Source organism: Malus sylvestris, chromosome 7 (genome assembly GCF_916048215.2).
Source record: "Malus sylvestris chromosome 7, drMalSylv7.2, whole genome shotgun sequence".
Lineage (NCBI taxonomy): Eukaryota > Viridiplantae > Streptophyta > Magnoliopsida > Rosales > Rosaceae > Malus > Malus sylvestris.
In genome coordinates, this window is record NC_062266.1 from 24,846,063 (window position 1) to 24,873,526 (window position 27,464).

General features: G+C 34.7%; 2 protein-coding genes and 1 long non-coding RNA gene across 3 annotated transcripts; 2 read left to right on the forward strand and 1 right to left on the reverse strand.

The window, feature by feature from the left end:
• The first annotated feature begins 938 nt into the window (after positions 1-938).
• On the forward strand, positions 939-1,263 carry LOC126628843 (uncharacterized). The gene is made up of 2 exons (XR_007625611.1): positions 939-1,046; positions 1,082-1,263. It is a non-coding gene; the product is annotated as an uncharacterized LOC126628843 (long non-coding RNA).
• LOC126628842 (phenylalanine ammonia-lyase 1-like) lies at positions 1,119-5,006 on the reverse strand. Its single transcript, XM_050298696.1, has 2 exons — positions 4,375-5,006; positions 1,119-3,087 (listed from the first exon to the last, which is right to left on the reverse strand). Exons 1-2 carry the CDS (start codon positions 4,785-4,787, stop codon positions 1,338-1,340), a joined length of 2,163 nt encoding a protein of 720 aa, XP_050154653.1. The 5' UTR covers positions 4,788-5,006; the 3' UTR covers positions 1,119-1,337.
• Positions 5,007-21,183: 16,177 nt separating this feature from the next.
• LOC126628136 (synaptotagmin-3-like) lies at positions 21,184-25,411 on the forward strand. The gene is made up of 12 exons (XM_050297724.1): positions 21,184-21,618; positions 22,427-22,525; positions 22,636-22,686; positions 22,779-22,902; positions 23,266-23,384; positions 23,487-23,588; positions 23,691-23,765; positions 23,874-23,950; positions 24,027-24,276; positions 24,394-24,786; positions 24,865-24,993; positions 25,114-25,411. The coding sequence occupies exons 1-12, from the start codon at positions 21,508-21,510 to the stop codon at positions 25,240-25,242; spliced, it is 1,659 nt and encodes a 552-aa protein (XP_050153681.1). The 5' UTR covers positions 21,184-21,507; the 3' UTR covers positions 25,243-25,411.
• Positions 25,412-27,464: the final 2,053 nt, after the last annotated feature.

Consider the following 27,464-nt stretch of genomic DNA (forward strand, 5'->3'; position numbering starts at 1 on the left):
ATTCAAAACTCTCATATAAATAGGCACTTGCTTAAGTAGATGTTTTAAATTGATTAATTAGATTGTTTGATTAAACTTGGTTATGTGAGTTAAACTTGTTTGTGACTATTATATTTTTATATGTATAAAATATGTATTAAAAAAAGTAGGTCTCATGAGGCTTGCGGCTTAAGGCTTTCGCCTAGGCGAGCCTATCCATCAAACGCCTCACCCACGCCTTCGCCTTTTAAAACATTGATAAAATATACCGATTTGATTTTAGCAGAAAATGACTATGTATCCAAGGCATCTAAAAAGCACCTACCAAGTCACCTAATTTCATTTTTCCGTTATAGTTTGTTGGTTCTTATGAATATCAGAAGATATATAACACAACTATAATTCATATCAACAGTCAGCCTTAAAGAACAAAACTCATATGTAGAAGTACGGTACGTAGATGGATATGCTTTCTGCAACTTTTCAAAAAAAAAAAATTGTACTACTACTTCATACAGCAGCAGCAGCCGAGGAGCATTCACACAGGAATTTCATTGGCTGCTGAAAATAACAATGATTTTGAATTTGAATTTCAAAGGAGTTATTGCTTTTGGAATTCATCCCCAAAACACTTGAGTCATCCCCACAGCACCTGCTGCAGGCTGCAGAGTTTTGTTACTGTACAGTAGCATGACACCCTTTATTCGCAACTTCAAAGCCCTGAGGGAATTCATCAATACAAAGTTGCAAACAACATTTTCATTGTATTACGCAGATTAAATCAATGTTGTACAGTATTGAGCGGCGTTTAACGACATCAAGTAGTGAATTGTAGATGTCAATTTTCTTTGAATCCGACTAGTTTGCTCAAAGAAAATTAATGTTTGGATTCTCAAATTTCAACTTAGCTAGTTTAAGAATAAAGTTGAAATCAAGCTCTTTTTACAATATCAAATGATGTCAGCAGAAGAAAGATTCGAACATGAACCCTCGAAGAATTGGTTCTTAACCACTGTAACTACAATCTATCACTACTTTTTGCAAGATTTGCAAGATTTGCAAGATTTGTGTGTGTGTGTGAGAGAGAGAATGAGTAAGAGAGAGAGAAAGAGAGAGAAAGAGAGAGAGAGAGAGAGAGCTTGTTGAACAAATAAAGACACCTTTTGTGACTTGTTTATGATACATTTTGTTCATCTGCAGAAGATTCAGTACAATGCAGATAACATACAGGTAATAAAATGTAAAGGTGAAAACAATTATTTAAAGAAAAACATAGAATTTTCAGTGTCAAGGTCCTATAGCCTTGTAAAAGATAACATAAACTTTTAACAAGTAAAAAAAATCCCCCAAAAGCACTCTTAAGAAATAGGAAGAGAAGCACCATTCCACTCCTTCAAGCAATCTAGCAGAGGATCAATCAACTTCCCAGCACACATAGCACTGAAAACCTTGTCACATTCTTCCCCTGGTGATCTCACTTTATCACCAGTCAACAGATCAGTCCCCAACTCCTCCCTCACAAACTTGTACAATGGGTAAGACCTGCATTCCTTGATCCTGTTTGGGATTGCTGTTTTCCCGTTCTCATACTCAGCCCGGGCATTGTCGACCTCTTTCGGCAAAAGGGTTTTCAATTCCTCCTCAAAAGCTGTAATCTTTTGGAAAATGGAAGTGCTTGTACTCATCTCCTTCTCACCATTGCTCAATGCATGCTCAACTAGTACATGCCTCAGTTTCTGCATTAGAGGATATGTAGCACTGCAGGGATCATCGATGTAGGCAAAAACATACTCACGATCGACGACCTTGAGGAGGTCCTTTTCGCAGAATCGAGAGGGGTGAAGCTCGCCGTTCAAGCCCACAGTGAGGACTCTCTTGGCAACCTGACTGACAGTGGTCTTCACTGTGCTTTTCAAATTCTCTTCCAAATGCCTTAAATCAATAGCTTGGCACAATGCAACTAGGAAAGTGGATGACATGAGCTTCAATATGTCAACAGCCTCAGCAGTTTTTCGTGAAGAAATCAATCCCAAGGAGTTGACATCTTGGTTGTGCTGCTCTGCACTCTGAACATGGTTTGTGACAGGGTTGCCAAGGAACTGGAGCTCCGAGCAGTAAGACGCCATTGCGATTTCAGCGCCTTTGAAGCCGTAATCCAAGCTGGGGTTGCTGCTTGCCGTGAGATTTGAAGGCAACCCATTGTTGTAAAAGTCATTGACAAGCTCAGAGAACTGAGCAAACATAAGTTTTCCAATTGCAGCAATGGCTAATCTGGTGTTGTCCATGGCAACACCGATCGGGGTGCCCTGAAAGTTTCCTCCATGTAATGCCTTGTTTCTTGAGACATCGATCAAAGGGTTGTCATTCACTGAGTTGATTTCCCTCTCAATCATCTTCGTTGCTGCTCTGATCACCTCAATCTGTGGGCCTAGCCATTGGGGAGATGTTCTAAGAGCATACCGGTCCTGCCTTGGCTTCTGAAGAGGGTCCATCTCATGCACCTTTTCAGCTGCTTTTACATAGTCACTTCCAGCTAAAATGTGTTCCATTATTGCTGCAGCTTCAATTTGGCCAGGGTGGTGCTTTAACTTGTGAGTCAAGTGATCTGTAAACTCAGGCTTTCCTTGCATAACTTCGGCAAAAATTGCCGACAACACTTCTGATAAAAGCGCTTGTGTGTTGGACTCAAACAGAACCATAGAAGCCAAACCAGACCCAACAGCAGTTCCATTGACCAATGCAAGCCCTTCCTTTGGCTGCAACTCAAAGAACCCACCATCAATTCCAGCTAGCTTGAAGGCATCAGAAGCAGTTAGGGTTTTGCCATTAGGCCCGATAGACTTGGAATTTGGCCTGCCTATTAAAAGCCCAGCAATGTATGAGAGCGGAACCAAGTCCCCTGAGGCAGTGATTGTGCCCCTGAGGGGAAGGCAAGGGGTGACATTGTTGTTGAGGAACTTGGTGATGGCTTCCAAGATTTCAAATCTGATTCCAGAGTAGCCTTGGAGGAGGGTGTTGATCCTCACTAGCATTGCTGCTCTTGTTGTTGTGTGAGGCAGAATATGGGTTGATTCTGTGCTGTTGCCAAAGATCCCAGCATTCAAGAATCTGTTCAACAAAAATGGCACACAAGTCAGCTTGAGTAGCACACAAGTCAGCTTGAGTAGCAACTAATACAAATTGTTATTAAAGCATACATGGCGCATTCACATTAGGTAAAGCAGATGTGCTCCCTATGCACCTGAGTCAAATGTGCCTCTCCGTAGTTTAGACTAGATTAAAATGAAATTTTGTCCTTAAGACAAAACACAACTATTTAAAAAAAAGAAAAGAATATGACGCGAGAACTTTACACAACTATTATTAATTATTAAGAATGACAATAAACATTATTAAAATGAATTCTTACTTTTTAATACAAAATAAATGTTGTTAATCGTTTTAGCTACGTGCAGTAGGAAGAGTTTTGGTTATGTTTAATAATGAGCTGAACACATCTACGTGGGCAGCACATTCTGGTGGACTTTGGAGAAAACCAAAAAAACAGAGGCATGTTGTTGTCGTTGTCATTATATGTCATATGGGCCAGATTATTTGGGGACCAAAAAGGAATAAATGCACCAAAATTGTATTGGAAGTTGAGTCTTGCAATCACGTGCTAGGCACGCAAATTCTACTAATGGGAATATATTTTAATTTGATTACATCATTTTTTTTTCATTTTTTTCCTTTTTATTTGGTAAGGTTATTTCAAATAATACAATCACCAAACCCATACCGACATCAATAAATACATAAGGTGAGACAATACTGGTAACCAATTTTGCTGCCATACCATATAATTATGCAATTTAATCGTAAATTCCACCTAACATAGCAAAAAGTAGACACCTCGTTTTTTATCCGAGCCATATCTTCTTACCTACCCCTCAAGGCCGGAACTTTTCATTTTGTAATTTTTATAAGTTATTTATGCATGCGGCTCTTTAAACAAGTGGAATTTAGTGCCACTTGTATACATGTCAATTCCGATTGAATACAAAGGAATGATTCCTAATATGGAAGAAATTCATTTAAGAAATAACTGGATAAATTTTTCATGTCAGAATCACGGCTCGATACACGAAGTGTAATAACATAATTGGTTAAAAGCGTAAAACAAAAAGAATTTCAACCAATTGTATTATTATACTTTGTGTGTTGGACATTGTTTCTAGCACACTGAAAAATCTCTCAAATAACCAAGTCGATTATCAAAGTTGAACTACTTGCCTTGAATAAGTAAAATTAACAAACTAATTAATAGCATTAGGATCTCCAAGTAAAGATGATGGATATAATTCTAATTCAATGGAGAGCATTAATTAATTAGAGAATCGTAGGTTAATTTATTACCTAATTAGCTCCCTCTGAAGAGCTCCACCTTGCTTGGTTCTCCTATGCGAGGTTGCACCAAAGCCAGTGGTCACACCATAGCTGTCTGTGCCTTTGCCCATGCTATCCATAACCCAATCACTGCTGGCCTTTACCCCAGCCCTTTTGTCCTCCGACAGCTCCACCTTGGCACCGTCATGGTTGGCAATCGCAGCCACCTGAGCCACCGTCAGGCTCTCCCCACCAAGCTTCACCACTGGCTTCCTGTAATCCTTGACCATCCGTTTGAACTCGTCCAGATGGCTCCCTTTCAGTGCTTCAGCTGCCATCCCCCAGTTCAATGGGTCATGTGTCGAAAGTACCTTCTCATGCCGTACGCAAAACGACTCCAGGGAGCTGTTTTCGTTGACGTTTTGTTTATTTCCAGGTTCCATTTGCTTCCCCGATCACAAGCAATACCAAAGTAGGGATAAGAAAGAATGGGAATGAAATGGAGCCGAGAAAAACCTTGCCGGGAAAAAATCAGTGGGATAAAAGCCTCGTTGAAGAGAATGAATAAGGAAATGAGAATTACGAAAGGAAAGGAATGGAAAGAGGTGGTGCTCTAAATTTCGGGTGGAAGGAAAATTTACAAGTATTTTCCTGAGTTGGTTCACCCGTAATTGCCTTGTTTATATAGAGGACATCCCACATCGAGTGTTGGGGTTGGTAGGCCGACGCGTTAGTTGAAAACTCCAGGTAGCCCTTGGATCTTCATGATCTACGACCGTTCACGTGATGACACGTGGCGTATAAGTCTGTTTCGGAACAGCATGTGTAGTTTAGCTGGGGTTTAAAAAGGCGGCCTTTTACGTGTCATAACCGGATGGGAAGGGAAGAAAGGGAAGCTGGGGTTGGTGAGAAAGCTGGCTCTCTGGAGGAAAGGCACGAAAGCAGCACGTCACCCTATTTCTCTGCCAAAACAATTGTTCGTGTGACAAGTAAATTCCTTGTAAAAGGTGGCGTGGTATTGTCTTATGATCGATGTAAATTTTATTGTTTTTTTAAGGTGAAACGACAGCGGTTTTATAGAACGTTTAAGGAAATGTGCAAACTGTAAAGAGAGCGTCTTAAATTAAATTTGAATGTAACATGTTAATGTTGTAAAACTTTAAATGTAAATGTAAATTATTGATGATGTAAATTTGTGTTTGATTATGTAAACTACACCATTCATGCGATGACACATGGAGTACAAATGTGTTTTAGAACAACATATGTAGTTTATGATGAGGTAAATGTAAATTATCATCAAGTTTTATGGTTTAGTAGCATTAACATAATAAGATTTGGATATCTAACTGATGGATTCTTTTTCTGCAAACTTTTTACGAACTTATCTAATGGTTGAATACAATTGGTTGAAACAAGGTAATTCTGTCATCTTTTAAGGTGATTATTCAATTTATTCTATCATTTTTAACTCGATAATTATTGCTTTCCTCCTTTCGTATAATTTATTGGATTCACTACTAGTATATTAATTATGATATACTCATATTTGTCCGCATTTGTAAATAAAAGATTTGAAGTTTGATTTATGATAAAATCGATACTTAATTATATAATGGATGACTTATTGTGTGTTTTAGTCTAATCTCTGACCCCCTAAAAATAAAATATCGTAGAGGGACTTATACTCACTAATTACGATAGTTAACTTTTCACTCGGACCTTGTTTGTTTGACTGAAATGTCAGAATTAGAATATTCAATTCCTTGACTATTTAGGAATATTGGAATGGTTTTGCAAATTCCGTTCAGAGTTATATTCGATTATCCCTCTCTAAAATTGATTGCATTAATAAAGTAACTCGCAATGCCATACAAGCAATGCATGTTGAAGAAAAAAGTAGAAGAAAGAAAGAAATATATGAATTAATTTAATATAATTTTCTTATTTTAGATGTATAATTATTATTTTAGTTTACTTTTTTCTTGTTGAAATTTAAGATTTATTGAGTTAGATGAGGAGTTTTAGTTTCGAATCTTTGGAATGCCAAATTTGATAATAATTCATTCTCGCATCCTTTTGTGTAAATATATCTTTGTATAAAAAATAAAATAAATCTTAAACTAAAATTAAAAAATCCATTTTTTTTTTTTAATTTTAAAGCTAGTTTTGATTTCTTCACTTTCATTTTCTTTTGCTTTTGTATTTTTTATTACAAAGGTGCTTGACGCAATCACTTTGGAAATTGACACAATTTCGTGCGCCCCTAAATCTCAAACAAATCTATATGACCATGTGCTTTTAGTTACTTGTGCACGCAAATTACTTGATTAAAAGTTTTAGGGCAAGGAAAAACAAAACAAACAAAAACATGATTTGGGGTATTTTGCTTCAGCTGCCTAGGTTATTGAATAATCATTTGATATATTTTTTGGCTAGTGCTATTTACACACTCATTTTTTACTTCTTACATATCACTCTCAATTTTTGACTGTTGGATCAAATGAATTGAAGAAGATCAATGACAAAAAATTAATAAGGATGTGTGGGAGGTAAAGATGAGTGTGTGGGCAACACTATCATATCTATTTTTCTGTTTGATGTTTGCATCACTAGTTCGTTCCTATTATTTCTTGGGTAGTGCTATTCACATGTTCATTTTTATGTTTCATATACTCTTGTTAATTTTTGTTAATTGATTTTCTTCAATTCATTCGACTCGATGACCGAAAATTGAGAAAAACGCGTAAGAGGTAAAAGTAGGTGGTGTGCACCGACCTATTTCTTTTATGCACCAAATTTTAGTGGAAAGCTTACCAACCCCATTTTATGATTGGATTTTATTGGTACGTGTTTGGTAGGATATTCGCAATGGATCTCTTATGTATTTTTTCTTTCCCCCAAATCCATATCTTATTAGTTATTTCCTTCCATTAATAATTCGATTGGGAAAAATTCAAGATGGCCCTCGTATTAGCGTCACAGTATTTATAAGGTCCTCCTTATGTCAGAATTTAGGGATGCAGCTTCGCCTCTATATACGGACAGTCGGACAGGATTTGGCCAAAGGAGTTGCACAAACAACCACCAAAATAAAGTAGTCATTAACTGCATTTGAGAGTTGTATCACGGCTGATTTTGAGCGTCTGCATTTAGCATCGGTATCTTTTTAAAATGTAAAACCAATGCAATAGGGTTTTTATATATCCTAAAAGAAGCAATCTTGTGTTGAGCGAAGAAACGTGTTACGTACAGACAAAGAAATTAGACGATCGAAGGTACATCTAGATGAATTCCAGACAGTAACATTTAAATAAAAGAAGTTATGCTTATGATGTTAGTCATGACATGTTTATTGGTAGCAAAATGCAGTACGGTTTTTAATACCAGCATACATCACATGTTTATTGGTAGTAAAATGCAAAAGGCACAAACCTTATAATACCCATTGATGTTCAAGATGAACGAAAACATAAGCAAATTAAATACCACAATTTCAAGATATGAATTGGTATCTCTAAGATCACTATCCAAATAAAATGTTAAGTTGTTGAAAGTATGGCACGATTTAGCATAAAAATTGATATATAATTCTGTTCATCCCCCTCGTTTTCCTTTCTTTTTAGTTTTTGAATCAGAACATGCGACGCAAGTAAGAAGCCATGAAAGGTACATATCGTTCTCTTCATCCCACTTCCCTTCCTTAAGGTATGTATTCCCATCCTTACGGTATTATAATATCTAGCCATGCTGTTAATGTGCGTACCTTATCACACACACATATTTATACATCCACGTGATTCATGTCGAGAATCCATGCAATATACCCAAAAAGATGTTTTTTTCTTTCTTTTTTTATGTATTGCATGTTATCAATGATTCATACAACAGATCTTTTGGATCCGCGCGATCGATGATAATATATCGATGCATGTTGAAAAATGAACATCGGTGTAATTTGCAATACCCAAAAATGTTTATTTTTCAGTGTTTTTATTTATTATTTATTGGATACGCATGTTCTCATTGCGGCATATAACATGATTAGGTTTCGATTTTAAACAAATTTGACAAAATAATTTAAAACAGAACTTTGAGACTGAATCCTTGACGAGAAGAAATTTTTCAATGTCCGTCCGACATTAAATGTCATAATATAAATGGTTGAGATTTTTTTTTTAAAGTGTCCAACTACTTATATTATGATACGTTGGACCGTATTTTTGATACACTGAAAAATTTCTCATTGACCAGGCAAAGCTGACGCTGAGGGTGCCGAAAGCTTTTGGTTCTTTACCTACTTACAACAGTAGAGAGAAAACTAAACAAAAGTCTAGTGAAGATAATGTGCCATTAGCTTTGCAACAAGAAAAATTTAAAACAAAATTTTGGGGAATTTATGGATAAGTCATGCGCCCACTACCAACCACCGCTTCTTTTCAGAAGGGGGGTTGGTGAAAGCAAAAGGAGAAATTCATAGGGGTGTTGAATCTTTGCATGGTATTTACTCCAAATTATTATATTGATAATAATGGCTGCAATTTCTCCAATTTGAGTCTTACATTTGCATCTATATACATGTATCCAGTTTTAGGCAAACAACCTAAGTGAATGACTGTTGTTAACAAAGTCATATTTTGAATTAATTATTTTACACAAGTGATCCTCTATCATAGTGATGGAGAAGAGTGTTGCTCTTATACCAAGATGTGGGTTCAAATCACGCCAGCTCCCTAATCTAACAATCTATGGTTTGACAAAAAAAAAAAAAATATTTTACGAATATCAAGCACTGCAATTTTATTAATCTTACCCTAAAAATTATCCAAGCTCAAATTAGACCGATGATTAGCTAATTGTGGCAATCTGATTGAAGTTAACACCAACAAAATTCATGACTTCATTCTAAAGTACTATGATTTTGTGATGATCTAATTAACCAAAACATTTCCTTAATTGTAAAATGAAACATCCAAGGTTGCCACTTGGGGATGAACTAAAACAACTTCATAAAAAAATGAAAGCATTTCAACAAGTGGTAAGTAAGTGGCCCAGTGGTAAGGGCACGAACTACTGCTCTCCAATAAACAAAAAAGTGTGGAAGGTTTCGGGTTCGATACTTTGAGCTGATGAGTCTGCTTGACTGTAACCACGACTAGGATGAAATTCTCCATAACCTTTCCGAGCTCGAAATGAATGGATAACCGTGACTCACAACCAGTTATTCCCTCTTAAAAAAAAGAGTATGGTAAGTAAGAAAATTAAAGAAACGTTCACTTAAAAAAAAAAAAAACCCAATTTATGAACTAATTTCTTATGAGAGATAGACACCTAACGAAACTGTGGACGAAGGATCTTATAGGAAGGTTGGACAAGACCACGACTTCTTATCCATTGACGGATGCCATTTTTTAATTTTTCTAATACATTTGTGTTTGGTACTGAAGCGTTGTCACCAACCCATTGAAGTTTTTAGCAATTCGTAGGCCAATGAGAATGTAAAAGACTGACCAATACCATCAAATTGGTGAGATTAGATCTTCATCTTCTTTCCAACCCCACCACACCCCACTGGAGAAATTTTTAGTTGTAAAAAGAACACAAGTGGTACACCACGTGTTTTAATAGATGTGGTGAGAAATTTTATTTTTTAAGTTAATAATTTTTTAACACACATTTCCCACAATTTGTATAGTAACACGTGATATACCATTTCTTGTACCAATCACACTGAAAAATCTCTCACCCCAGTGGCCCCCTTTTCATTTTTTAATTTGTCTATGACGACAGACGACATACAAACAAATTCTTTAATATTCAATACTTAACTAAGTGGTCTTGTTTTTCTAAGTCAACAAACGTTTAGGCCTCGACGAGAGATTAATTTAGCTAGGACTATTCATTATATTTGAAGGGATTTTGAAGAAAGTAATGGATGATAGTTTTTATTTATTTATATTTTTTAAGTTGAAGATTACTCATGAAGAAAAGTTATCCGTTTTAATCCTATTATTTTTGTGGAGACTAGTAAAGATATATTTTCTTCACGAGTAACCTTCAATTTGGACAAAATATGAAATTTCATTCATCTCTTCCTTCAAAATGCTTTCAATGTAATGAATAGTTTGATCCAAGTTAGTCCTCCTTATCAAACGAGGCCTTGTGGTGAAATATATGCCCTACAACTATAACTAAAAACCCTCACTTTTTAATTAAGAATTCAATAACACCTGTGAAAAATATATAGGATTGGCAATGATACACTTACCTTAGAATTTACATAAATCTATATATGTTAGGATCTGGGGATCCATGTTTTTTATACATGTTTTTGTGGAGTCAATTTCGTAATGTATTTTAATGATCCAACTGTTTATTTTTTATGTTTTACCTCAAAGATCAGGTTTATCAAAAGTCACCCAAATTTGTAACCATATGACTGTTGGATTAAATTTAGTGTTTCTTTATAAAACCGCATTCGTCCATTTTCTTCATTACAAATGAATATCTTAATATTTTTGGATTTTCTAATTTTTTTTTTATAATGATGTTCTATGAATGATGTACTATAATATAGATGGTTTGGATTTTTGATATACATATTACGAAGTGGACCTTACAAAATGGATATCAAAAGCATATGCTCCTAGATCCTAACCACACACGCACGAACTGTTGGTAGGTAAATCAAGTTGGATTTACATCAATCGTAGCCCAAGGCAAGGTGGATTGATTATGAATTTGGTTATGGAAGGCAGCTCAACCATTGGAACAGTCAAGGAGCGTATAACCACCATGGAAACCAGCAGTAGAAAGGCAATTTTGACCCACCACAACCATACCAACCAAACCCATGGACCGTTGCTCACTAAAAAGGGTAAAGAGACGAGGAAGGGGGAGTTGCAAGGCAGTGAGTGAAGGTTGAAGTAAAGGGCGTAGAGGAAGAAGGAAAAAGGGTTGTCGCCGTTCCTAAGAAGTAGCAAGGGGGCCGGATGATTGCAGAAGAAAAAATTAGGGTTCAGTTTTGGATCACATGAGGAGAGATAGAGAATATGGGGGATATTTTTATTTTGAAAAAACAAGTCTTTAACCTCATTAAAAATGGTTCTTTATCGCTACTTTAAGATTTTCTATTTCATTTTTAGTCAAATTAAATCAGGTGACTTATATTCATGTGACATACTTTAGAAAATAACATTGTTATTTTCGTTTCTATAAGCTATTGACGTTGCATATGGGTGCACAACTAACAGCCTATTTACCCTCCGAAGCAAACTCCTTTGCACTATTTTTTCAAAAAAAAATTATTATACTCATTAAAAATTGTCAATTTAGCTTCACATACATTTCTCACGACTTAAATTGAGGAAAAAATTGATGAATAGCTTCAAATCTTACAGCATGGATTTTAGAATTTAGGTAGAATTGTTTTACATTCAAAATATTTTAGAATTTATGTAGAATTGTCATTACTCTATTTAAGGGAGAATGACAATTTGGTGAAACATCCAATATATATATATATATATATATAATCCTTATTTAATTATAATTTTTAAAAAAGAATGATGGGGTGATCCATAAAATATACCATTTAAAAAAAAATTAACTAAAAACTTTGAGAATTGAAAAACTCCGTGGGATAGTTGTGTGTGTGTGTGTGTGTGTGTGTTTTTTTTTAATCAATTTTTAAATTCAATTTGTAAGAAAAAAAATAGAGGTGTGCTAGTTTAAAATTAAGGCAATACAATCATATTCTAGCAATTGGCAAGAACATTGCTACAAGGGAGGCATGCAAAACTCAGAAGTCATAAGACGCCGTTGCCTAAAGAATAATAGTTAGACGATGATAATGGCTAACATAATGTCCATGCCAAGTAGTATTCCAAATGCATACGATCGAACCTCCCAACTCCCCAAAGATCATTGCTTATTGGCTATTTCGAGAAGTCTACATCCTCTCTTGTTGGACCACAAAGGTATATTTGTCCATATACACCGGTGACAAAAGTGCAGAAATTTTGTGAAGTCTGTATAATAGACGTTCTTTTCGCCATTTTAACTTGGGGATTAATGTTCAACAAACGTTACTTTGACTTTGGGATGATTTTTCTTATAAAAAAACAAAGACTGAGATTAGTTCTATACTTGTTAAAGGTCAAATGTTCAACGATTAGTATTTTAATTTTTCTTAAAACTTTTTTCAATATACAACAATAGTTTCACTAAAGGGGTGAAAAATTTAGGCTAAGTCATACAATGTATCAGCATAACAATTTGGTGTATATCGAACTCTCCATTGACAGAAGTTTGACCTAAAATTTTTCATTTACAAGTAAAGAACAAAAACACTATAGCATACTATTAGTAACTTTTTTTTTTTTGGGTTTTTGAAGCAAAAATTATACCGCTTTTGTTATAGGGAAGTGATTTTCACACATCTCTTTTAGCCTCTTACACCCTTGTTTAATTATAGTAGTTGATTCCGGTTAATTTATTCAATTTAACGACCATAAATAAAGAGACGTATTTAAGAAGCTTAAAAGGGTGTGTGAAAATCACTTCCCTTATTATAATATAAGAGCTAATACAAACATCAAAGAGCACATTCTAGAAGAAAAAAAATCCAAGAGGTTGTCCTTAATCCAAAGAGACTTCAACAAAACATAAAAGGCGAACTTGGCCAAAGTAGTTGTCACCGTACTGGTTAATTTGAGGAGTGAGACAAGCCCGAGATTAAGTACAGGAAATCATCCACGTCTCGGAATCATCAACACCCAAACTTAAAAGATTGAGACGACACTCCAAAGCCAAAGGAACTTCATTCCTAATGAAAAAGTCAAACACTTCATGAATTGGCACATGAGAAATTTTAAGGACAAAAACTTCAGTATTACGAGCAAAATGACACTCTTTGACAATAAGCAGAGGTGGCCGACTCCAAAGAAGACCTGACAAGGAACCAACTAATGTCCATACGTACCAATATGAACTTTGCGTCAACACCATCATCAAAATTACCAGAAATTGCAGAGTAGACCTAGAATGAGTCGATAGCTATCAAGATTCAAAAAAGAATATTGGCACAGTCTTTATATTTATTTTTGACCTTCAAGGAGCTGTACAAGATGGAAAATCTCATGTACGATTCTATAATAGTGATGGTAACAGTGATAGTATCACCGACTAGAATTTTCTAACAGTTCAAGTACAACTAATATTGCAACACAAAATTAAAATGCTCATTATGAGAGACTCACAAATAATCTCATTAAGGAGATACTCATTGACAGAAATACTAATATGAGAAGAAACTAAGAAACTAAGGGCAAGTGGCCCTTTACTACAATGGTGGAAATGAGTTGAGCCCTTGCATGATGGTGTAGGTTCGAACTTTGTCGATGACTAATCTAACAAAATCTATCGTTTGACAAAAAAAAAGAAGAAACTAAGAGAATGAGAGGTTGCCACCAACCCCAAAACAGAGCAAGAAGCCAGCGACGACTATAGATTTTTGGATTAAATTTTTCTTTTAAGATTTAATTCTATACTTAGTTAAACGGTCAAACATGTTCAACAAAAATTAATCCAACTTTAAAGATGAGTTCCTTACACACAACACTGAGGTCATTTACTTGTTGAACGGTCGAATGATTATAATTGTTGTTCACCGGTCACGTATTGTATCAAATACTTATGTTACTTCTTGGTGGTCACATTAAACTATAGTATTATTGTAAAATTAAAAATAACACTTTACTAAAATAATATTTCATTTACATTAAATTCCAAATAAAATACCACAGTAATAGTATGAAAACGAAAACACTGGTAACAATAGTATTGAAAATCAAATACTACAACGTTAGTAATGAAATGGCATACAACAATGTTAAGATTCGAAGTACTTCGATTATATTATTAAAACTGAACACAGAATAAATATCAATTTTGAGATGAAATTTCTGGACTCCATAGTCAAAATCTAATACACATGTTGTGCTTTTTTGTCAATGTTTCTTGTATTTTCATATATTCTCCATTAAATTCTTAGTTAATTAGAAAATATTTGTTCAAAAAACAAAAAAACCCAAAATGTCATTATCATACTTGTGTTTTCTTGACTAGCTAGGAGTGTTTTGGCTGTTTGATCCACCACAATCTTGTTTGTTTTTTTTTTCTTCTTGTACTTTTCTTTCTTTTGGCCTTTTATATACAGTAAAGTTTCGATAATTTAATAATTTCAGTTATAAATATCTTTGGCTGGTTTTGACTTCATATAACGTGCTACATTAATAGTTCGTTAAACTTATAAGATATTACATTATAAAAAATTCATATAGATCCCACGCAGCATACAAATTAATAGTTTCATGATACATATTGCTTTTGCTTGGTTAATAAAATAGAATAATGTAATACATTGAATAATGTACAATCTATTTTTTTTCAAAATAAGTAGATTCGTAAATTTTATTTGATTAAACAAATACAAAGAACTGTTGGTTCGTAAAATGAGAGACTAAATACACTGTACAATATTTATTTACCAACATGATCCTCTCCGGATTCTTTTGGTGAGGATTTTGAGAATTCGTAAATCATGTTCGTTCATTGTACATTGTGCGGTTTGTTTTTTTCAGATACTGTTTGTATTTAATTTAAAATGATTTCTAACCGCACGATGCACGATGAATGAATATGATTCACAGATTCCCAGGATCCTCACAAAGAGAATTTGGCGAGAATCTGGATTTATTTATTTATAAAGGTACGATTAATGAATATGATTAACGGATTCTTGGGATCTTCATAAAGAGAATCTGGTGAGAATCTGAATTTATTTATTTATAAAGGTTTAACTGTAATGAACTTGGATTGCACAGGTGGTGGTTTCTCCAAATCAATGGGTATGCGACAGCGTCATCATCGGAAGAGACTTGTTCACTTATAACATGTGGATTTGATACAATTCGCAATCAAAATCGCAGCAGGTCAGTAGACTCTGGCCTAGTGTGGGGCAAATTGACCTTTTTACCCTCTGAATGTTTCGCACGTGGACATCACGTATCCAAGACAACAAAATGTTAGATAGAACTATAAAGGGATGTGATATCCACACACCTCTTTTTACTTCTCACATACTTTTCTAATTTTCGGCCGTCGGATCGGATGAAATGAAGAAGATTTAACGGATAGAAATTAACAAAGGTGTGTGAGAAGTGAAAATGGGTGTGTGGATAGCACATCCCAACTATAAAAACTTTACACGATGAAAGATGAAAGAAATTGACTAATTATAAAAGTTCAAAAGAGTAATCAATTAAAATTAAAGTTGATAGGAGAAACCGACACCTCATCACAAGTTCAAGAATATATCGGGAACCTCTTATTATAATAGAAACTTATAGTCTTCATAATTCACAATTCACACCATCGCATTACACAAACAGAGTAACATAATTTCATGATTCAAATCGGTTTCTATCATTTGAATATCCAATAACAGAAGGCAAAAATTTAAATAACTAAAAAAAAAAAAAAAAAAACAACCCAAGAATTGGGTCGTTGAAAATGTGATTGAATTCTCGACCTAATTGAATTGAACATGCATGCATGCAGCTGTGCTCTAACTTAGTCTCAACTCTTTATATTAGCAAATTGCAAGCTTCATACGGCAGCTAGCTAGCAAGCTATAGAAGAGGACTACACACTCTTATATAAAATTTCCGTTTGAATCTTAGGTAATGAATGTGGACAAGATTGACTACGTGGATTATGACTGTGACATTAGAACTTAAGATGAGTTTATCCAAGTTCGTTTTTATAATAGTTAAATTGAATACTGGTTCTGTCTACTTCTAGAAGCAGAGATAATAGATTAAACTTCAATTGTTTTTTAGAGACCGTTGGATGGCTATTTTGTTTTCACTTTTTACTTTTTTTTTTTTTTTTTTAAATGATTTGCAAATGAAAACTGAAAATCCTTTGGTAACTGCTTTTATTAAAAAAGAAAAGAAAATTGAAACACCAAATTTTGAAAACTCAAAAAAGTGTTTTACTTTTTGGTTTTTCAGTTTTCATTTTTATGAAATTTGAAGGTAGTTACCAAATGAGTTTTCATAAAAAGTGAAAACAAAAACTGAAATTATCAAACGGCCCCTAAATTTTCATGATTAAGGGTGTGATATTCACATACCCCTTTTTACTTCTCACACACTCTTCTAATTTTCGGGTGTCCAATTGGATTAATTGAAGGAAATCAAATGATATAAATTAACCAAGGGTGTGTGGATAGCACACACTCTATAGTTATTGCAAGATTGTTTAAGAAAATCATGGTGGATATAATTCAATTAGGTTTGTTGAATCGCTAATTAAAGTACAAGTATTTTTTTTTAACAAATGATATTATCTACATTAAGGGGGAGGGAGTGAACTTAGCCTCACAATAGGCTATCAATAGTGTGGTTCAAATTCGTCTTTGGCGAGAATCGAACCTAAAACCTCTCACTTACAAGTGAAGAGGAATATTATTAGATCATAGTATTAAGTAGCAATTAAAGTACCAATATTAGCTGGTGCAAAAACAACCGTAACGAGCATTAACAAGAACTATATTATAGTCATATTTAGGGCAAAAACAAATAATAACTTAGAAGCAACAGCAACCATAGTAATGAGCCCACATGGCAAATGAAAATTGCTCCCTTGGCCATAAGTTGACAATAGATTTCTTTTTAGAACTTTGATAGTACGAGAGAATTTTATGAATATGAAAAAAAAATTACATTTAGTTAGGGAACATAGACCTTACCTTTTATAAAGCAAGAAAAACAAAATACTGGAAAAGATGGCAGACATAAACCTTATTCCTCTTGAAAACGCCGGATTCACAACTTCAAATTTTTGCCGGATTCACAAGTCAACACCAAATCTAGAACTCTGGATTCAACTCCACACATGCCAAACAACCTCTTGAGTTCCGATCTTCGAAAATATTTTGGTTAGTTTTGATGAACGTACCAATGTATATATATACCTAATATATTTGATAGTATAATTTATCTTTAATATTTTTTTAATCCCATAAATTATGGGTTTTATATAAAATCTCATTAATATAAATAACGACAAATTTTATTTTTAATTTAAAAATATTATAACCTACATAGAAATACATTATTACAAAGATTTTAGTCAAATAATATTGGTATTTAGGGACCCAATCCAAAGTCTCCCTTTATTATTTCAAAGGTATATTGTTACCTATTTTAATCTATTTATTCAATCAAAATTTTTTAGTATTTTCTTTTTTTGTTGTAATCGTTTTTAATTTATATGCCATATAATATGGGATTTTAAATCCCATAATATGTCAAGTAATTAATATCAAACATATGAAAATACATATTAATAGCAATAATGAGGTGTACAAAGTCAAGGGACATTGATAAAAAATTGAATACTATTAAGGATTTAGTCAAATAATGTTAGTTACTAGGGACCGGATCCAAAGTCTCCCATTTTTTTAACCTTGCATTCTTTAAATTCGCCTCTTTCCTCGTCAATTCTTGGCTTCGCCGTTGATTGAGGAGGGTATTGGCATACATATGTTTCCTTGATAAGTAACACATTTCTATCTTCAAGTTGGACAAATTGTATTTTTCCTTCCTTTCAACATACATGCCTCAAATATAATGAGTAATCCATTTCATTAATCCAATTCTAGAAATAAAACAAAACTCAAGTACTTTCATTAATTAAGTTTCCACGTTATCATTTTTCCATGATTAAGGTCAGATATAATTATAAAGGCTGCTGCCTCCATTTGAAATAAACTTTTCGACGTTGTCTGCAGGGTGGTGGAAGCAGAACTATGACCTAATTTTTTCTTGGTCTCAGATGGCCTGATCAAAGTCTCCTGTATATGTTTTGGTGCTTTTTGTGTGACGTAAACTTTCATGTAAACACACTTTGTGTCGTGTGTGTATGGCATTGAATTTTTTTTTTTTTTTTTTTTTGTCATTTATGGCATTGAAATTGATAGAGCTGGGAATGTAGGAAGGAAATCATTGGGTGTTGTGTGGCTACAGGCTACAGCAGCTTTGTGTCGTGTGGCTACAGCAGCTTTATGTGGCATGATACATGTCTAACTATTGTGTGCTTTGCAGTTTAAGACGGAAAGTAATAGGAATTCTCTCACGACAACGCAAGGTTTCGCCCAAAATACCAATTTTTTGAACATAGAAAGTTGTTAACTGTGACAATACAACCGTTACGTTTCGTTTTGGTTTCTATCCTTTTAAAGTCTTATTTGGTGTGATATCCAAAATATTCAAATTTAAGAGATTACTTTAGCATGGGTAGAAAAATATCACTAGATTATATTATTAAATAACATCATAATGATTAATAGACCAAAATAAAGCGCAATTGAAACTCACTAGCACGACTAATTTCAAACACAATTTATCAAACACTCAATTATTTTACTTCACAGAACGATAGTATCTACAATAAGGGAGTGGGGTGTGGACTAAGTCTTACAATGTGCTTGCCATAATAATGTGGTTCAACTTCTCCTTTGGTGAGCATCAAACCTAAGACCTCATACTTACAAGTAAAAAGAATACCAATAGACCATAATAATAAGTAACAATTACTTTTTAAATATACAATAATATCAAACTATAATTTAATATTACGGTCTAATGGTATTTCTCTTCATTTGTAAGTGACAGCTCTTAGGTTCGATTCTTGCCAAAAGCGAATTTGAACCATATTATTGTTAGAAGATTGTGAGGTTTAACCCACTTTCCCATCTCCTTCGTGTAGATAATATCATTTGTTATATATATATATATATATATATATATATATATATATATATATAACTGGCCTTAAGTCCCATCCAATTGGCGAATAGCACAGTGGCTAATACAAGGTTGGGCAGACACTGTAGATCTTCAAGTTCGTGAGTTTTATCTAAAACAAAAAAACAAAAATAGCTGAATATGCAATGTAAAGCCCATTTATAGATGTCGAAGTGATTTTAGCGTCAGGTTGGAGGAGGCCCAAATTCTATTTCTGGTTAATATTGTTTGCGACATAAGTTTTTGAATACTTTTCCAAATTTACCTTCAAACATGACCATACTTGAAAGACTATTCAACTAATTGTGGACAGTTGGCCGCACCAAAATGCTGACGGGGCCAGCGAGACTTTTTCAATATTTGCAAGCGAAGTTAAGAAGGTTCTAAGTTTGGGGAAGAGATCCCTTTCGGATCTTTCCCACTAAAGCCTACTAATCAATTAATCCGAACTTTTAAAATTTGATCCAACGGTTAAAATTATTATAACATTTAAAAAGGCTCCCTATTTGTAATTATTTGATTAAATTTCAAAGATCCAGATTAATTGATTGGTGGGCTTTGGTGTGAGATATCCGGAGGGGATCTCTTCCCCTAAGTTTGGATTACTTATTTCATCAAAACCAATAAATAAATCAATTTTAATCTAACAAGAAAACAATACTTGCAATGTCTCACTGTAATTTTTATATTTTATTTGTTAGAAATGAGTGGTCTCACGTCCAGAAAATGAGTGTAGCAAAAATGAGAATGCTTTGTTGGATGTGTGAGTACACGAAAAAAGACAGAATTAAGAACGAGAATATTCAAGGTAAAGTAGGAGTTGCGGCAATTAAAGAGGAAATCGGTTAACGTGGTTTGGATATATGAACGGAAGATTTACAGATTTTCCGGTTAGAAAATGCGATTATGAGACAAAACTCAAGTAAAAAGGTAGAGGAAGACTTGGAAAGAGACTCTAAATAAAACATGGATAACATAGAGCTAACGAAAGACTTAGTGCAAAACTAAGCACAATGATGTTCTAAGATTGCCGACCCACATATTGAAATAAGACTTTATTGTTGATGCATATGTTAGAAAAAAAATTCAAAGATGGATGCCCCCGAAAACAAGAAAATAGTGTCCTCTGGGATAAAAGGAAAAGAAAGAAACAATGAACAGTTTAGTAATGCTAAGAACAAGAAAATAATAGTTGATGGGCATCTTTTCTATTGGCTTCTATAGATTTGTTTTCTTGCTTTGTACCGTTTGCATAGTGCGTATAGATGACAGAACCAATGTAGAAATGAAAAACATTTTGGTTAAGGTTTATGCACGGATTTGGATCCTCTCCTAAGCTCAGAGGCTACTAATGCTATTTTTATATTTTCGAAGAGTATATTCTGAGAATTGCATAATTTGACCCATCGTAAATATTGTCCCATCAAACATACGAATTGTTAAGGTTACCAATATACTTTGCCTCCATTGTTCCCACCCCGTCTCCTCCATCGACCCAACCCCGTCGAAGATCGGTGTATCCAAGTATTGTCCTTAATTAAACTTTTTCTAGCCAATCAAAGACTAGTTTGTAATTAAGTAGAAATAATTTTCCACTAATTAAATAAGGAATTGTTATTAGCATTTCAAAAATCTCATTTTACACTACTCATAAGTGTATTTTTATTTTTAATTATAGAAAGTTTGAAGTGCAAAATGAAATTTTTAGAGTGCCAATAACAATTCTCAATAAATAATTTGTAGAAATAGAATTTCACATGACTCATATTGTGTTTTATCGGTAGCAACACACTCCTTAAAACGTATTATTAGTCAATTTAGTTACATATAATAGTCAATATGATTCTTGAATTAGCAAACAACGATTCCAACGAAACTAAGGTATATATTGTGATTTTCTACATAAATCTAAAAGACTAAATCCAATAGAATTTTTTGACCGAAAACAAAAGCCAATAGAATTTTCGACAGCCTGAAAACAACCATAATCCCTATAATATATAAATGCCACAAAAGAAAAAGAAAATGAGATCATCCATATATACACTTTGAGGTTTACGTGGCCTTCAAGCTGTAGCATTTACAAGATACAACAACGATTTCATTAGGTCATTTCATAGTCTGTGTTTAGAGTTACAGCTTACGTTTCTTCTGTTTTGGCGGTTTGAGTTGTAGAGTTTATTCGAAACGCTTCTGATCAGCATATTCTCTTCTTAGAAATCTATCGCTGACATTGTTGTTTGCTGGGAATGTGGCTTCTCTGAGTTTTTTAGGGAGGTTTTAGAAGATGGGATTTGTGAGCAGTTTATTGGGAATTCTTGGTTTTGGAATCGGAATTTCTCTTGGACTCTTGGTGGGGTTTTTCCTTTTTGTTTATTCAAAGCCCGAAGAAGTTGAGGTAAGTCTATTTTCTTATTGTTCTTTGTTTGATCATTTATTTATTTGATAAGATTTATACTTGTTGAATTATTTACCCGTCTTGCATAATTTACTTTCTTTTCAAATTGATTTTTATCTGGTTTCCGGTCAGATTTTGATTTTTCCAGATTGGCAGTTCAAACTGTATGTTCTTATGGGACTTCTATTTTCCATGGGAAAGTTCAAATGGAAAGCAAAGATGTCTAATTGTTTCTTTTTATACAAGCAATATCAGGGGAGGGCCAATCAATCTTAGGAACTCTTAGTGCCAGGATGAATGCTCGTAACCAACTAGTAGATGGCTAATTGTATTTTTCTTTATTTCACCAGCTCAGTCTTAATTTTAAAATGTTGTGAAGCTCTCATCCTGGATTTATTTTCACACTCAAAATTTTTAATTTATTTTATGTTCTGATGTGAGAATGCAATGGTATTAACTGTTCTTTTCGAAAGTTGAAAAACAAGCAGCTGAACTCATTTGGAAGACTCTACAAAGATGGTAGAATAGTTGCATAATGTGGGTGTTTAAACTCGAATTGTTATATTTGTTAAGAGGAATTAAAATCACTTGACTTTCTTACTTTTTCATCCTAATTATGACTTTGATTGTCGCATTAGCAGTCAGCCATCAACTTTCTCAGTAAATTACTTCAAAGGATCAATTAAATTAAATTCTGTGTGTACTAGTGAAATTCAAAAAGTGCCAAAGACTAAGTTTATAACCCGAAGAAAGTTAAATCATGTCAAACATGTCTGCATTACTTATATTAACTTGACATACTATGCAGGATCCAGTTTGCAGACCACTTTATGATTTAGATGAATTTGCCTTGCAAGATCTTCTTCCTGAAATTCCACTGTGGGTGAAGAACCCTAATTATCATAGAGTTAGTATCGCCTTCCAATCTCCACCGTAGATTTTCAATTATTGTTTCTCTTGCTGTTCCTAAGCTATATCTTTATCCATTTTGTGTTGGTTATAATCACAACTTTGCAGGTAGACTGGTTGAATAAATTTATTGCAGATTTATGGCCTTACCTTGAGAAGGTGATATATATTTTAATTTTTTGTCACTTTTTATTCCTTTTGATTATTGTTATTGTTGTTAGTTTGATATGTGATTTTAACATTATTTATAGGAAATTGCGGGAACAATAAGAAGCGTTGCTCAACCTATATTTGATGAGTACATTGGGAAGTTTCAGATTGAGTCAATTGACTTTGAGAGAATGGATATGGGAACTCTTCCTCCTATTCTTAACGGTGAGTTTATTCACAGCAATATCTAATTCGATTTACTGCATAATTGGCGTGCACAAATAGTTTTCAATTTCATAGATCAGTATTTCGATTCTCTTCTGAATAATTCATTCAGTCTTTGTCACATCGCTGATTACTTAAGTCTCAGTATTAGGCTACATAACTTAATTCCCCCAACAAGAAAGAAAGAAAGTACGATATGTAATACCTGAAATTCAGGAAATTTTGAGCAACGCTTGTGACCTAGAAAACATATTGATGCATAAATGTATACATTATAGTGGAAAAGTTCATTCCTAGTAGCAAACAAACATCGTTTGTTTGTCCTTGTGGTGCTATCATTTATTTTTGTTTACAACATTTCAGGTCTTGAAGTCTTCGAGACGAACGATAATGAATTAATCATGGAACCATCAATTAAATGGGCAGGAAATCCCAACATAATTCTGGTGTTAAAAGTTCTGTCTCTACGAATTACAGTTCAGGTAAGAACGTAAGGAAACATTTCTTGACAGATGAACAAAGACTTTTTGTAATTTGTTTTCTCAATGTGGATGCATTTGTTCAGAAACTAAACTTCATTTCAGTTAGTCGATATACAAGTATTTTTGGCGCCAAGGATAGCTTTCAAACCGCTCGTGCCTTCCTTTCCGTGCTTTGCTAACATTGTGGTGTCTTTGATGGAGAAGGTGAGCAGAAGGCACCAATTGATGCGTATTTTTTTTCGTGCCTTGAAAGGTTGGATATATAAGATCTGTTTTGTATGCTGAATTTCTCTCAACTATCTGCAGCCTCATGTAGATTTTGGAATGAAAATATTGGGAGCCGATATCATGTCCATACCCGGCCTCTATCGTTTTGTTCAGGTGCTACACTGGTAATACTTTCGTGTTGAAGTTGGGATTTTATCTAATTGTCTGACATTTGAATGGTTGGTTGGATTTGAATCAATTATGTGATATAATTTCCTGCAGGAGACTATTAAAAAGCAAGTTGCAAGCCTCTACCTCTGGCCTCGGACTCTTGAAATACCTATCCTTGATGTTTCAACGTAAGTTGATCTGAGATGATACAGCTTTCTGCTTTGGTCACCTTCTCTGAATTTTATGAATTTTTCATTTATACAGAGTGGCTGTAAAGAAGCCGGTCGGAATACTACACGTGAATGTTGTTCACGCGGTTAAACTCTTGAAGAAGGATATCATAGGATCATCCGATCCTTATGTCAAGCTCAGCCTGACTGGAGATGGGTTGCCAGCAAAGAAAACAACTATCAAGAAGAAAAACCTGAACCCCGAGTGGAACGAGAAGTTCAAGCTTCTTGTGAAGGATCCCAAGACCCAACTTCTTCGGTTACAAGTCTTTGACTGGGACAAGGTATCCTCTCTTACCCCCTTTACTTCTTTCAAAATACCAGATCAATGGAAGCAAAAAAACCGTGTAGTTATGTTTTAGATGGCTGTTTCTGATCATTCTAGTTTGCTCTTCCTGCAGGTTGGTGGGCATGATAGGATAGGAATGCAGTTAGTTCCTCTCAAGCAACTTACACCCCATGTGTTGCAAGAGTTTAAACTTGATTTGCTCAAGGACACGAATATTAGCAATTGTACAAACAAGAAGCAAAGAGGGCAGCTTGTGGTGGAACTAACTTTTGTGCCTTTCAAAGAAGACATAAGCAGGTTTAGTGGTGGATTTAGCGGACCTATTGATTCAGCACATAGGAGAAACGAAAGCGGAATCGACATGTCAATGTCATCAGATGAGGGAACCCTAGGTGGAGCAGGTTTACTATCGGTTATTATTCAAGGAGCCGAGAATGTGGAAGGGAAGTCCCACAACAATCCTTATGCCATCCTCCTATTTAGAGGAGAACAGAAGAAAACACATGTAAGTTTTGGTTTTAGTATGGTTAGCAGCAACGTAATAATCCCTCTGGTAACATATGATACAATTTGGCTTCTTCAGATGCTTCGGAAAACTCGTGATCCCCGATGGAGCAAGGAATTCCCTTTCATGCTAGATGAGCCACCTTTGAGTGAGAAAGTTCATATTGAGGTTGTGAGTAAGAGGACCGGCATTAGTTTCCGTAGGAAGGTGTGAACTAGTTCAACCATTTATACTTCCATTTACACAATTAGTATCAGTAAACAAGTAATCTCTGCACGTAATTGACAACATTTTAACTTATGATTTTCTTTCAACTGTTATGCGTAGGAATCTTTGGGATATGTAGAAATCAATCTACGAGACGTTGTGCACAACGGTCGGATCAACCAGAAATACCACTTAATCAATTCAAAGAATGGAGTGATACAGGTTGAGATTAGCTGGAAGATCATTTGAGGAATGGAGAATGCAAAGCTCAGAAATAGAGAGGGAAGGTGGATTTGCCTAGCTCATACTAGAGCTGAAGCTGTGAATTTATAACAGTGTTAATATACAAAAATTGTAGTAAAAAATATACAAAAATTGTATACGAATTCAAAAATAATTTAAGTTCATTTTTGGTTAATGTGATTTTAATTGTCTCAATTTTGGATCTTGTAGTTTAGCAAACGATGCAATTCAAGAACATGTTGCATTTTCATCCATTTAGTACGTGAAGGGAAAAAAACAACGTGCTTCTCAAATGCATGGGCATTTTAGTAACTTTCACAAATTGTATTGAGTGTGTTAACCATCTTCGACTTCAGTACATACTACATTACGATAAAAGAAACTTATTCATACGCTACACCATCATTTAAGAAAAAAAAAATGAAGAAAAAGCTCCAGAAAAACAGAGAAAAACCAGAGACGTATACGTATTCAACTTTCATTTAGATTTCAATGTTAGGTTTTCCGGATATAACAGTACAAAGTCTTTCAAAAATTGATTTTTTTTTTCTTATAAGAAAGCCATGAAAGTTCCTTACCGAGAAACTCACTTTTTGCATCCCCAATGTCTTCTATATCTGAGAGGTCCGAGAAAGAGGCCCTATTTGTACTTTTTTATGATACTTAAACAGGCGGTAGCCCTGCAGAGATCTTTTTGGGTGAGAAAAACAATTCATTCTACTAAAAAGGAATAACCAGAGGAACACCTGGCTATAGCTATACCTCTCCCGATTAACAGAGCGTGAGGAAGGGGCAAAGTAACTCAACTAGAGCAAGGGGCTGCGCAGTTCATGCTTTTGGAATTTAGGATTATTTTATTGTTTGAATTTGGACTTAACCCGTTAGTATTAGGGTTTTGTTTTTTGGCTTATTAGGGTTAGGCTAGTTCTCTATATATATGATGCTTTGTAGCTCGTACAAACAAGTAATTTACAATGTAGTCTCTTAGGGTTTTGTAGCCGTTTCGGCACTCTCAGTTAATTAATAATTTTCTTATTATTTTGTTAGTCTTGTTCGTTCTGCACTTTGATATTCAACTTGGTATCAGAATAGGGGATTTAATCTGTTCTTGATAAGTATCCATGCTGTTTGTTTGATATTAGTTTTCAGTATTCGTTTTGAAAAGAAAAAAAAAATTTGAATATGTTTGCTTGGAACCACTCCCAGATCCCTACATACCCAAAGCCTTGAACCGTACCTGCCATCATTTCCTCATCAGATCACCAACACGCTACCATTGCAACCACCCGCTGCAAATCCGACTAAATCTGCACCTCGTCTGATTGAACCATCACGCTACAATCTTCTCGAACCCATTGCTGCATTCTCTATCTTTTGCATCCACCGCTGCTGCACCTCCTGTTGTCCATCGATGTGCTTGTTCCGATTCCCTTCCCAACGATCTGATCACCGACACCGTGATCAGATGAATTCATCACCATCCACCCATGTTGCCACTGCAATCAAGAACTCTGCTGATCCGTATTCATACCATCACCCATATTCGACTGATCCAGGATTACATGCCCGCTGCTTATCACATCCTTGTTGCACTGTTGCACAGATGACCATCGCATTACTGCTTGACCTTGTACTTCGCTTCTGTCTTGAACCCATTGAACCATTGCGTCAACAGAATCCTATCTCCACTGCACTCGCATCAACCCCATCTGCACAAGGCTGCTGCAACCAGAAACCTAGCACATTTGCCGTCTAAATGGATTGTTTGTTTGTTTGCTTAAATCGCTTGCCTTGTCATATCTGCCTAACGGAGCTTGTCTTGTCTTGTTCGCCTAACGGAGCTTGCATCCGCATCTTCTTGTTGGCAAACTTGTGACATGTACCACCATGAGTTTGATAGGGGGTGTTGGAATTTAGGATTATTTTATTGTTTGAATTTGGGCTTAGCCCGTTAGTATTAGGGTTTCGTTTCTTACTTATTAGGGTTAGGTTAGTTCTCTATATATATGATGCTTTGTAGCTCGTAGAAACAAGTTATTCACAATGTAGTCTCTTAGGGTTTTGTAGCCGTTTCGGCATTCTCAGTAAGTTTAATAATATTCTTATTATTTTGTTAGTCTTGTTCGTTCTGCACTCGGATATTCAACTTATGCTTGGACAACGACTCAGGGAAGCTTTCTCTTGTTACGAAGTTCACTCGTACAAAAATTCATATCCTTCTTGTCCCG